At 34.6% G+C, this 12,730-nt stretch overlaps 1 protein-coding gene and 1 long non-coding RNA gene across 2 annotated transcripts; both read left to right on the forward strand.

Moving 5' to 3' along the window:
* The first annotated feature begins 7,580 nt into the window (after nt 1-7,580).
* LOC109535798 (cuticle protein CP14.6) lies at nt 7,581-10,253 on the forward strand. The gene is made up of 4 exons (XM_019901802.2): nt 7,581-7,943; nt 8,068-8,497; nt 8,962-9,086; nt 9,785-10,253. Exons 2-4 carry the CDS (start codon nt 8,489-8,491, stop codon nt 9,972-9,974), a joined length of 324 nt encoding a protein of 107 aa, XP_019757361.2. The 5' UTR covers nt 7,581-7,943; nt 8,068-8,488; the 3' UTR covers nt 9,975-10,253.
* A 438-nt stretch (nt 10,254-10,691) lies between these two features.
* Nucleotides 10,692-11,737, forward strand: LOC125503966. The gene is made up of 2 exons (XR_007281198.1): nt 10,692-11,117; nt 11,171-11,737. It is a non-coding gene; the product is annotated as an uncharacterized LOC125503966 (long non-coding RNA).
* The last annotated feature ends 993 nt before the right edge of the window (nt 11,738-12,730 follow it).

The raw sequence follows: 12,730 nt of genomic DNA on the forward strand, positions 1-12,730 counted from the left end.
TATCGATAGTCCGGAACACACGATTTTTCACTGTATCGAATTTGAGGAGATACGATCCGAGGCTCAGGCTAAGTGCGGGGAGGAGATTAACAAAGGTTAGTTTGGGTTGGCGTTCAAATGGCGTAGGGTTTAATCGCCCTGTGCAATTCCTACTCGCACCTCCTCGTGGTGGACGCCGGTAACCAGGTGAGGACTCCAAGATCGGGTAACCAACCCCGGTGGCGGATACTTACCTGGGCTAACGCGAGAGGGAGAGGGTGGACCGGACTCTTTGGCCGTGGTGAAGGCAACCAGTCTAAGATACTTACCCGAAGACGACTCTGGCGATGGAAATGGACGCTGGCGGCAGCGGAAAAACGCAAATTACAAATGGATGATGGACTCTACAAATACAAATCAGGTTACGGTGCAGGGGGGGTCGGATCCCCCAGTACGGGCTGTGGGAGAGTGCGCGGGCTCTTCGCGGTGTCAAAGCTACCGTGACACTTCTTCGCTCACCCAGGGTGAGGAGTGGAATTTTGCTACTGGGCAAAGGGCAGATGGCCTTAGAGGTGGGTTCTCTAACAGCCCAATAGTTGACCCTTTTGCACGACGACCCTCGATTCCTAGATCTCCTACGGGATCGGTGGGGGGCAGAAGGTCGGGCTCGAGAGACGAAGGGGAGATTAAGAGGAAGAGAGATTTAAATGAAAGCTTTGTTGATGACAGGAGAGATAAAAAAAAGGACGTTTCTGAAGCGGCGCAAGCATTGGCAATGTTAAAAGCCCTATCAGAACTCGGAAATAAATTACCAAACCATATCGAACAAAATACGAAAAAAGAAATAAAAGATCCAAACTCTAAAATCACGAGACAATTAAAAATATTGAGTCGAAGCAACATTATGACATGGCTTGAAGAGCAAAATGCTAAGGCTAATAAGGAATGGGAAAGCGATCTGGAAAAACCAGTTTTTGGAGAAATGGGACAAACTGAATCGATGCTCGATGGACCTAACACGGATAAGGTAATAACAAAGGATAAGAAACAAATGGCGGACTACAGCACGCAGACGGTTGACGAGGGTAATTTTCATAGCTTGAGCTCGGGACTCACCTATAAACAATTGGAGGAAATTAAAAATAGAGTATGGGATTCTTCGGTTTTTACTAATACGGAGATCAAAGAGGGAAATCCTTTGAACACAAAGGATACTTGTCCGAAAATTTTACTTTTAGGACCGGATGAAACTGGATTAGATAAGGGATTACATAAAGCGTTTGTACAATACTTTCCTGATCTGCAGGACGGGGGCCTCCGTCTGGTGTACTTGGTTGTGGTAGTTGACAGCGAGTACTGCATCAGGCCTTCCAAGATGACAACGCGGGATATGACTTGAGGTCTTTTTTTCCTACGAGACACCGTGCTTGGAGCTCCGTTCATGATTGTTTGGACCAGACTCCGCGCCAGTTCAGTGTGACTGACGTGACAAATTCCTGGACAGCTTCTCTGCAGTACTTCACTGCCCCAGACTGAGGGTCGTGTTTATATTCTTTCAGCCATGTGGAATGTATGGAAAGATAGCTTAGCGGGACTTTTGTTTCCCTTCTGCACCTCAGTGTGGGGGCCGGTTACACTGCCTTACCCACATAGCAACATTCATATGATGTACATACATATTCATGGGGCATACCTACATGGATTCCAGTATGAACGTTCCATGTATGTCCCAGGAATGTGTTGTTCACCTTGTGAACATTGTGTGTATGTTCATGGAATATACATACACATATGTAACGAAAGAAAAACGATTCTTTATTTCATCTTATTAGTTTATTAACATATTTAAGTATTTAGGTACTTGCTGAATCAAGTATTTACTGTTGTAATTTTCAACAATAAGAGTTACTTCCAACTAAACTAAAACTAATTAAATGGATAATAAATAGAGTAAAGGAGGCGACTGTGGAATACTGTTCTGTTTTTTGGAAAAAGGGAAACGTTAACATTATTATACGTATTCTGGAATATAGAGGGGTTGAAGTGTTATAAACAAAAAACCGAAATAATTATAATTATTATAAAAGAAAAAGTATGTATGAAAAGCCATTTAAAAAAAGGTGCACTTTTTTCTACCTGAAAAATGGGTGGGTAATGTGGAATAGGTTTAATATTAGGCTTGATTTTAAAATAAATGTGTGTTTTTTATGTAAAGCAATTAATTATTGGAAAGTAACATACATTTAGTTTATTATATTATAAAATACCAAAAACACAATAAATTAACATAAAAAATAGTAATAGGAATAGTAACTTAGAACAAAAATCACAGATGTAGGGGTCTTTTAGGCACCTGCATATTCTTCGTGTGCCCAGCAGTTGCACATGGTGAAGATAACCCATATTTCTCCTTGAGTATCACTTTGCCTAGCAAGTTGAATAGCAAAAAAACATTTTCTCCATTAACAGAATGTACTCTACCAGTTTGGTTTCTAGCTCTTCAGTTGAAACAGGTTTTGTTCCCAAAGTCTCTTTTTTAATATTTTCTACTTCTGTATCATTCTTGCAGTACCGAAATACTGTAGAGCGCTGTCGTTGTAGTGTTTAGTAGCCGCCAAATAGCCCATTGCTTTCATGTAAAATATTTTCAAAAAATATATTCAAATATTTTCAAGAAAGCCTTTTATGTGGCATATTCCACATTCAGACCCTACTTAGTATTCCACAATATCGACCTTTTAAATATTTATAGAACATATTTGTAAAACATTAAAACAAAATAGTAATGAAATATTTAACACAGTTTACAATCATTCATTACCTACCTTTACGCTTATACACCAATCTGGCAAAAAAAATAAATGTAGTCAGAATAGAGGCTGATTTAAACACGTGCAAAAATATAGCGATCGTTACAATTTGTGTTCGAACTAATACTGGCAAATACCAGCCGCGAAATGCTCCATGGTGTTGGTAAGGGTGAAAACTTTTAGAAAGGGCTTCTGATTAGGCTATTTTTAAATATATGGCAATAATGTTGCTGAACTCAGAACTGTTTAATTCCTTACTGATTCGACTATGTCATCTTAATTCATAACAATAGATGGATTTTTCCTTATATAAGCGCTTAAGCAACTCCGCGTTTTATATGTAGATGTACATGTATAATTATTAATACTAAACAAACGATGACATTCAGACTAAGCTGGTCAACCTCGGTCTGAGATGCCAATGTTTGATGTAACAGTATTCTTATAAGTTTACTCAATTAAGTGTGTCCAAATACTGTAAGCAATTCTTCAGCATAAAATGTTCCCGTCCACCAGTGCTAATTAATGTGTTTGGCTTCGTTTTTCATATCGTGGCTGGGAGCAATTGGCACCCACAAGTTATGTTACGTCGGAATTATTACGATTGGTGTCAATTATATTACATTATAAGATATTGTCAATAGGCTGTGCCGCATTTTCTACATATGTAGTAGAAATCGGTGCGGATTAGCTATTTATTTGCAGCACCTAATTAAACAAATATAATTTTTATCCTAAATTTGATATCAAGAGAGTGGAATTATTTATTTGATCTGGCGTTGTCTAGGTTTCGGTTTAAAACACAATTGCCAATGAAATTTATTAATCAAGAATATATCCACAGCAAAGAAGATATATCCATGTATATATCCATGGTGTTGCTAAAGCAGATGAATCCATATAAATACCTGCTTCGCCAAATTAGTTAATTAAAATCTATTTAGCACAATTACAAAACTTATAATTTTGATTGTCAAGATGATTGGCAACATTTCGTTGATTCAAAACCCGGCTGTTGGTCACGTGCAGTTTATTGTTATGTTCGGATGAGCGGCGGATTTAGGAGTTTGAGGAGGGGCCGCAGTAATAAAGGAATTTTGTCTAGCACAACCTCTATTTTGCAGGTTTTCTATTGCACTTAAAAACAACAATCACACATAGAAACAATAAACAGCGTTAAAAAAAACAACAATAAAAAGTTAAAAACATCAAAAGAAACCATATTAAATTGCATGTTAAATAGTGAAAAGTATATGCTTCAAACGCAGGGCTACTCGTGGGCCCCCCGCTATATCCGCCATTGGTTCGGATTGAGACTGGCAAATTATTAATAACATTTTGTATCAACAAAGTTGTATTCTATTGCCTATAGTAGTATTCCCATTGGCAGCAACTGCATACCTATGGCAAAGAAACAGTTTACCTAATTAGGTGAACATGAAAAAAAAAGCATGTTATTAATATTGCTTTGATGGAGCATTTAACAAAAATTACTTAATTAGATAAAATCAACCTGTGACGGCACTGATAGGCCATCTCTGCCTGGCGGCATATTACATTTCTTATAATCGGTGACTAGTAAATATTCATCTTTTTTTCACATTTTTGTGCAACCACGTTCAATAATTCTTTTGAAGGTCACATGCCAGCATCCTACTTCGCCTTTTCTCACTCTCACTATCACTTTACATTGGTACTGGGAACCTGTGAATCTGCAAATCTAGTATTTTATAATAGTTCAGTAAATGTCAATAACTTAAAGAACCTTCATTTGTTCTGAGACTCAAGGAATTGTAATGTGTGTTGTAAATTCGACGATAAGCTGCGATAAAATAATAATTAAGAAAATAAACGTTTATGTATTATACATTTTATGACGATGGTGGTCAGCATTACGTGACACATTTAATTCTTTGAGAATCTACATACAGGATGTTCTTGAAATGGGTCTAATCTAGAAAAATAATTTTAAAATCACTTCTGCATGGTAAGCCTATTATGGGCAAACACACAATTTTAGGAGCACTTTTTTTTTCTTGAAACATTACAGAGTTACTATTAGTTTTCAGTGGATATCGATTGTGTAATTTATGATGAAACGTACGTACTGTTCATGAAAAACAACATAAAATATTGTCGATATAGTTCGGAAAAATACGCCATGGCAATTCTACTTTACCATTTTGCCGCTCAATTTCATAGCTTATGTTGTGGTTCTTTTCGACAGTAGCAATCTCAATTAAAATTTCACTTTCAAATAATTTTGCAATGGTCTGCAGTTTTTCACTTTTTTGGTAGTAAAATATAGCTATAATTTTTCAAACTCGGTCAATTGAAGGTCAATCAAACAAGTTAAATAATTTTTTTTTGGACCGGCTTTAGAGAAATACACATTCAAACATTTCAAGTCATTAGGTCAGTGTTGTCTTCAAGCTCCTAAAAGTGAGCAAGTAGTAACTATCTTTATAAGGCGGTTTTCGTTGGCAAATTAAATGAGGATGACCCTGTGCTTTTAGGTTACACTTTTGGGAGACCATGGACCCATTTCTAATTACTGACGACTAATTCTTATGTAATATTACATTTTGAGATGCTGCTACTCTTTGTTTGATGACACAGCGAAATGATTAAATTGTAGATATGGTGGTTTTCATTTAACGACTATGCAGAACATAGGAACTCGTGGTTTATTTCCCCAGCTTCATAAGTTTTGTACTGTATTTATTGCAGATATCACTATCAATTACCTAACACATTTCTTGCTTAATGACACATTTAGTTACAAATAAAACATTGAGCAGAATTGTAATAACTGTTATATTAATTTATTAATAATAATAAATTTACTTTTCTTAAAGCCACATTTACGTATGGTCTATAGGTATAGTAAGTTTCAATTCATATTTGAACCATTACAGGATAGTGACAAGACGATCGCTAGTATTTTTTATGATACGATTTATATTGCGAAAGTGGCGCATTTTCGGGCAGCTGATCTTTGACTCATTAATTTATTTACATTTTCTGGACATTTAATTTTTGTTATATTAATTCTAAGCAAACGATGACATTTACACTGAGCTTGTCAACCTCGCTCAGAGGCGAATGTGAGGTCCTCTTAAAACTATTCTATTTTTGGACTTGTAAAATATACTTTCAAGCAGTCAATTTCAATCAATCTCGTATTTGGTTTATTCCAATCGAACGAAAATATGGCAGGGTAAATAGCAAGTGCGCTAAGATACAAGTACCGCATTCATTATTACATGCAACACTGCACTACACCAACTGTTGAACCTTTTACAAGAGGACTTCCCGTGTGGCAACCCCATTCCGAAATCCAAACTTGCGGTAAATTCTTGTTTGGATTACTCTTAACCTCTTACGGCATGATTTTTTCGTTTTTTATGAAAAAATATAAGGGACAGAACACAAGCTCAAACAAGAGTTAAGAAAAAATATTTAAACAATTATTTTTTAGTGGTTTTTTTTGGCTTATTACATATTTATTGTATGTGCCATATAGGTATGGCACAACATGCAACAAGACAGTATTTAAAATAGTTTATGAAACTCTAAAACGGATTATTTAATTTTACTTTACTGAAATCCTCCGTGTAGAGCTTGTAGAAACAGTTTATGTCTTTGTTCAAGCACAAAAATACGTAAAATTTTTCACACTTGATATAATACTTTACCCCACAGGAATACTTGTACCTTTGCCTTTCAGTATTCCATATCGGAAGTTGACCACACTGATCTGTTCTAACCTCTTGGATGGGTAAATCTGACGCCGGACCCCGTTTTCTCTTTTGTTCTACGTTATCCATAACTCCACTTGGACGTCCTCTTTTTCTAGTAAAACTGGCTGTATCGACTTTTCATTTTTCATGAAAATTTCATAATCGTACGAAAATCCGCTAACGCCACTAAGGACAAACGCTTTATATTTATGGGGTTTTGGGGGATTATACTGTTTTAGACAAAGCCTTTAGAACATGTGACATGAGACTTATCAGGCTGAAGTGGTCATAGGTCGAGGAGCAGCCCTTTTTGGGTAGGGTGATGAACGTATTTTGATACCACTTGCACCAAGAAATTTCGTCTATTATTCTGATGTTGAATTCTGACTTCAGGTTTCGCAAAATGACTTCAGTACTTCCTTATCTAGACCTATGATATGCGCATCGTCAACAGATAAAAAATTATATTTTGATCTATTAAAGTTGATTTAGGTCTTAATTTTGATGAATTTAAAATTAGAGCTCTTGAGAGAATGTCGCAGTACGTACAATGCTCAATTCAGTTTTAAGGAGATTTCTTAACTATGTAAACTTTCTGTTGTTGTAACAAAGTAGGTTGATGCAGTGATTTAAATTCCATGTAAGATTCATCAAAATTCATGTCACGTGATATTCGTTCTTTCTTCTAAACCAATTATTTGTTGGTCTTTGAGCCATAGTTTGTAGACACCACCACATTATCCTAGAAACACAGAAATAAACACACTGTACAATTACAGTACCTGCTTCTTGCTGTTGCATCTGATTTGTTCCTTATTGCTAGAAAAACACTACATGCATGATTCTCAGGGATTCTAAATTTGATCAAATCAATTCTTTCATTCTACATTTTAAGAGATATTTTCTTAATTTCACGGTAAACATTGGAGTTGTGTTCGTTCATAAACTGAACACCTTAGAACTTGATTGTATATATTATTTGCGAATTTAGAGTCCATAGTCTAATTTCTGACGATATTTAAAGTGGATTCATTCAAAACGTATTTTTCTTTCGCAAAATTCTTACATTTATTTGAGGTTTAGTCCTCTCCTTTGTTTGTCCAGTGTAAACTTCTTTACTTTCATATCATATTGAGTACAAACTTCCTTGTCAAAGTCTCTTAAGTTTTATTCACTATATCACTTTTAGTTTTAAGAATTTTTACTATTAGAAAATGTGAAAAATCATCCACGATAGTTAAGAAACATTTACGACTGTCATAGAAGTATATTTTAATGGGTCCACTCAAATCACTATGAACTAGGTCACCAAAATCCGTTGACTGTCTTTCATGGTTGGGATACAAAGTTTGTCGAGGAAAATGCTCGTATATTAGATAACATTCGCACCAAGAAAAGCTTGCTAATTAAGGTGTTGTATATTATTATTTCACTTAGCTATAGAAGTAATACATTTTTTATTATTGTATACAAGAATATTGTATCTGTGTAGATGAGAGCTCCTACTGACAGTTAAATGCCTTTTATTATTTTAGATATTTCGCAATGAAAAGTTTATTCGGTGTTCTGAATATTTCTTATTCTGACCATGAGTATTTTCGAAGCATAAGAGAGAATCTTTAAATACATCGCAATATTAACTTTATTAACAACAGCGCTAACAGAAGGAAATAGCACAATATTTACTTCATTACGAGTATGTAGCCGAAGCAATGATAAAGCAATTATTGAAGATGCAGGCGAGCGGTTACAACCATCTTACACTTTGAACTTTTGTATGCAATGCCAAAATGAAGATGAGACTCATAGGAGGGATAAATGTCAATTAATCCAAAGGCGAATTGTTCACAGGGATATTTGTCGGTATAAAAGTAAAATTGTACGTCTGAAAAAACAGATGTAAGGCTGGTTACTTACCACATAGTTCGTGCGTTAGTTATTTTTAAAATAATCAAAATGAAAATGGTGAGTGGAGTAATTAGTTTCTTTCAGAGTGCTTAAGTTGTGAATTTATTTGTGATTTGGATAACATAGAAAATTGTGACTTGTTTTCTTATTTATTATACGTAACTTAGAGTTATCTTATTTATTATAATAATTAATAGCAAGTAGGATTGAAAATACTGGACTCCAACTTTAATTATTAACAAAATAAAACTATTCACACACAAAAAAAATTTAACACTAATAAAATTCAAATAAACCAATTTCATAAAGGTTCTACTACTGTCAGTTTTTGTTTTTTTATTTGTTTATTTATTCATTAATTCTAAAGGACCAGGTAGCATTCATTTTCATAATTTAATACATTATGACCATCATTAAATTTATTTATAATTTCTTTAATGTTTCACAATTTTATTGGAAATACAGATAATATTTGATGAAAAGTTTTTCATGGTTTATATTTTACAAATACTATTTTCCAGTTTATTATTATTTCGATGTTTGTGGCTGCTGCCGTAGCTGCTCCCCAAGTAAATCCTGCTGATGCTCAAGCTCAAGTCTTGAAATACGACAGTGATAACGCAGGAATCGATGGATATAATTTTGCGTAAGTTCACGGTCTCATTTGAAGAAAATTCCTTGAATTGCATGGAACTTCCTTGATATTCTACTTTATTATCTAAGATAGTAGTCTCTTCAGCTATTTCAGTCTCTTAAAGCATTTTATTCCAAACATTTTCTACTAATGACTTTGTACTTCTACTTATCGATTTTACTGTATAGTCGCTTCTTTTTTAATGAGCACGATATAATTTTATTTCGGTAATATTAATATAAATCATTTGTAACATTTTTTCCTCACTGTTTGCCACCGCCCTTGATCTTTATTCGACTTCATTCAATTTCAGTTTTGTGCATTCAAATCATTGGTTGTATTTTTTTGACAAAATAAGTTTAATACTTATTTCCGGTCCGATTCTTCAAAGCCGGATTCAACTTTTAGTTTCTTTGGTGAAAGCGTGGAAGTACCAATTTCAAGCTGATTTTTACACGACTTGAATTATAAAACTTACTCAATCTTTTATTGACTATTTTCTTACAATTCGATTACTCGGTAGGATGTTCTCAGGTTTTTCAAGTTCTAAGAATACTATAACATGCCGTCTAGCATGAAACCAAGTAACAACAAATTTTTGGATATGTAATCATTATTGTGCATCAGGCCTCTGTATTTTTTAGTCTTGCTTAATTTAAATTTAGATGTATTAATACGATAGTTTTAACTGCCTCTAAATTCTTTTATAGTTTTGAAACGAGCAACGGTATTTCTCAACAAGAGCAAGGAACTTTGCAGAACGCCGGATCTGAGAATGAGTCTATAGCAGTCAGAGGTAGTTTTACATATACCGGTGCAGATGGAGTTGTCTACACAGTTACCTATATTGCTGATGAGAATGGATTCCAACCTCAAGGAGCCCATTTACCTTCAAAATAGCCTTCCTGTAACCTTTATTACTTTGCATGTCTCATGTATTTTTTTTACAGAAAACCCATAATTTTCATTTCGTTGCACTAAACATCCATAAATGATGATTTTAGTTCACATTCATTCTCTTGTTCTATATCATACTTCTGCATCTATGGTCAGATTTTCCAATCTCGTTTGAGATCATTTCTATGTACGTGCTATGTCTATATGTTTCTCATATGTAGTTATTCTATTTATTGCTGTAAATATATTTTTTTAAAGTAAATAAATGAACTTTTCCAATAATTGTGTAAGATTATTATGCAAACGGTGAATAGAAGACATGAAGTAACACTGGTAACATTTACTGGTTGCTGATATTTTGTTAGTCTAATAATAGCTCATCAATGGAAAATATTTATATTGATTTGACTTGTAAAGACATGTGTGTAATACAAGCGTTTACGTGAACGTGAATGCCATATAGGATATTTACCAATTGGAGGAATTTGGAAATAAAATGAAGTAATTTAGACAAAAAAACCTTTCTTATAAATATGGAACGGCCATAAATATGGAACTGAATCAAAGCAATAAATAAGATTGGAAGCTCAATTTTTGCAAAGTAGAATTGGGAACATAATTCAGTGCAGTAAGGGAATGTAGTCAGTGTAATAAAGGATCGTGACATTGAATTTCAAATTTCAAAGTTTTTGTAAAAATGTTCGCTTATTGTTTATTAGTTGAATAAAATTTTATTCTGAAGACCAGTACAAAGTGAGGTCTTCCATGTTCGGTTTTGACACCCTTCACCTCCAGTCTTGACGTCATTTCATTCCAAAAATACGCAAATACTGTAATGGTCAATATGTTACAGAGTTATTGGGCTAAATCTTTTATCAGAGAACCGTCAGAAAATTTTCTCAGAAACTGGGACCATACCGTTGCGCCCCGGTTCCTCTAATTACATGATTTTATCGTATGTAAACACAACGGATTACGGATGACGTGCTTATAAGCAATTTACTTCTGAGGATTGCAGGAAGCTCGAGCTTTCAAAATTTTAGCAAAAAAACTATTCCGCGACGTCTCAATAGCCTGAAGAATTTTCAGTTTCAAGCAATAGCAGTTGAAGTAAAGCATTTAAATTAGTACTACCGATTTTTATATGTATGTATGATCATTAAAAATTCATCATCATGGTCATCAATCAGCCCTTTTAGGTCCACTGCTGAGTATAGGACCCGCAAATTTTGCCACTCTGTTCTGTTGTGCGCAGTCGGCTGTGGTTAATGTCCTCTGTCCATCTAGTTGGTGGTCCTCCTCTGCTTCTATAAGCCTCTTGTGACCTCCACTGGATTATTTTCTTGGTTCATATACGATTACTTTATTTACAGATTTCTCGCTACACAATTTAAAATTGTAGAAACAGGAAGGCCTGTTTACATTTCAATCCCCAAAGAATGTACACAGTTTTCTGATTATATATTCACAGTTGCCACTCTGTAACTTGATGTGAAATCCTTAGAGGCCATTGAGGTATTTACAGAGGCAAGTACATAGTCAGGAGCACCACATGCAAACGAAACAACTCGCTAATTCACTCATCGTATTGGGTAAATAATAGATTTTTGGCTGGAGGTAAAAAATCTTAGAGATGGCTACTAGGCCGCCGATTGAAGGCGCGCTAGTAGTGTCAGTTTCACCTCCTTCAGGAGGCTGCCTGCCTGATTTCTTTTAGTGCCGCATGTCTCAGAGCCAGCGATCTTCATGTTCTTGTTGTGCGGTTTTAAAAAGATTTGTGGAAACGTTCCTTACCTTGATTGACATCATCTAAGAAACAAAATAGTCTAAATTATAAAATATTATGTCATATGCAGGGTTTTGCAAGAAGTCGTGTGGTTTGAGTACTTATTATCTTTTGGGAAAGCTATTTTTAGACCTTCGGTTATACTTATACTCATTTATCTAAAATGTACAAAATTGACTTTAATTCAACAATTCTTCTTTACTAGTAGCCACAAACACTTGGAATTGATATTTTTGAGAGCTTCCTGACTTACCTTAATTACTTGACTTGTAGTTTTGTATGGAAAAATTGTGTATTTCTCCTATGGAAAATATTGCCTATGCAATATGACAAATTATAGCTACATATACAGCTATACCTTACAGAAGGAACGTCAAGATTGGGAGAACAACGCAAAGGTAAATTAAAACTTGTAAGACGTTATCTTTATTAGAAGCTACAGACTTTAGTTTCCGCATATTGTCATCGTACCAACTAAGCTTAATTTTTTTTCTATTAAACACTGTTTATAGTGTTAACAAATGCTCAGTTGAAACATTTAATTGATTTGCACATTACTTCTCAGATGTTATATTTATGACCGCATATTTATAGCTATGTGCCATAAACATGTCCAGTTTTCGATTTTTAATAAAACTCAGTTTTACTTTCGAAACATCACTGAATAATACTTTAACTAAAAGGATAAATGAACTTTGACAAAGTTCTGTATTTAAAAAGTACTCTCTACATTTGGTGAGTAGCGTAAAATCACAACTTTATGGCGACCCTGTATATTGCACAGAGGCTTTAGTTTGGTAATTTTTAAGATCCAATGATCTTTTAGGACGTAACATCATGATATTCACTTTGGTTTAATTTTTGTCCTTGTCCTTTCTCCGCTTATGTTTAATTTCTAGAATTCATTGATTGTTATTTAAACCGTATGTGATGACATGTTTTAATGAGTTATGCTGATGATGTCTGTCTATAT

The sequence above is a fragment of the Dendroctonus ponderosae genome, unplaced genomic scaffold (genome assembly GCF_020466585.1).
Source record: "Dendroctonus ponderosae isolate FM_Combo_2020 unplaced genomic scaffold, Dpon_F_20191213v2 Dpon_F_20191213_3, whole genome shotgun sequence".
NCBI lineage: Eukaryota > Metazoa > Arthropoda > Insecta > Coleoptera > Curculionidae > Dendroctonus > Dendroctonus ponderosae.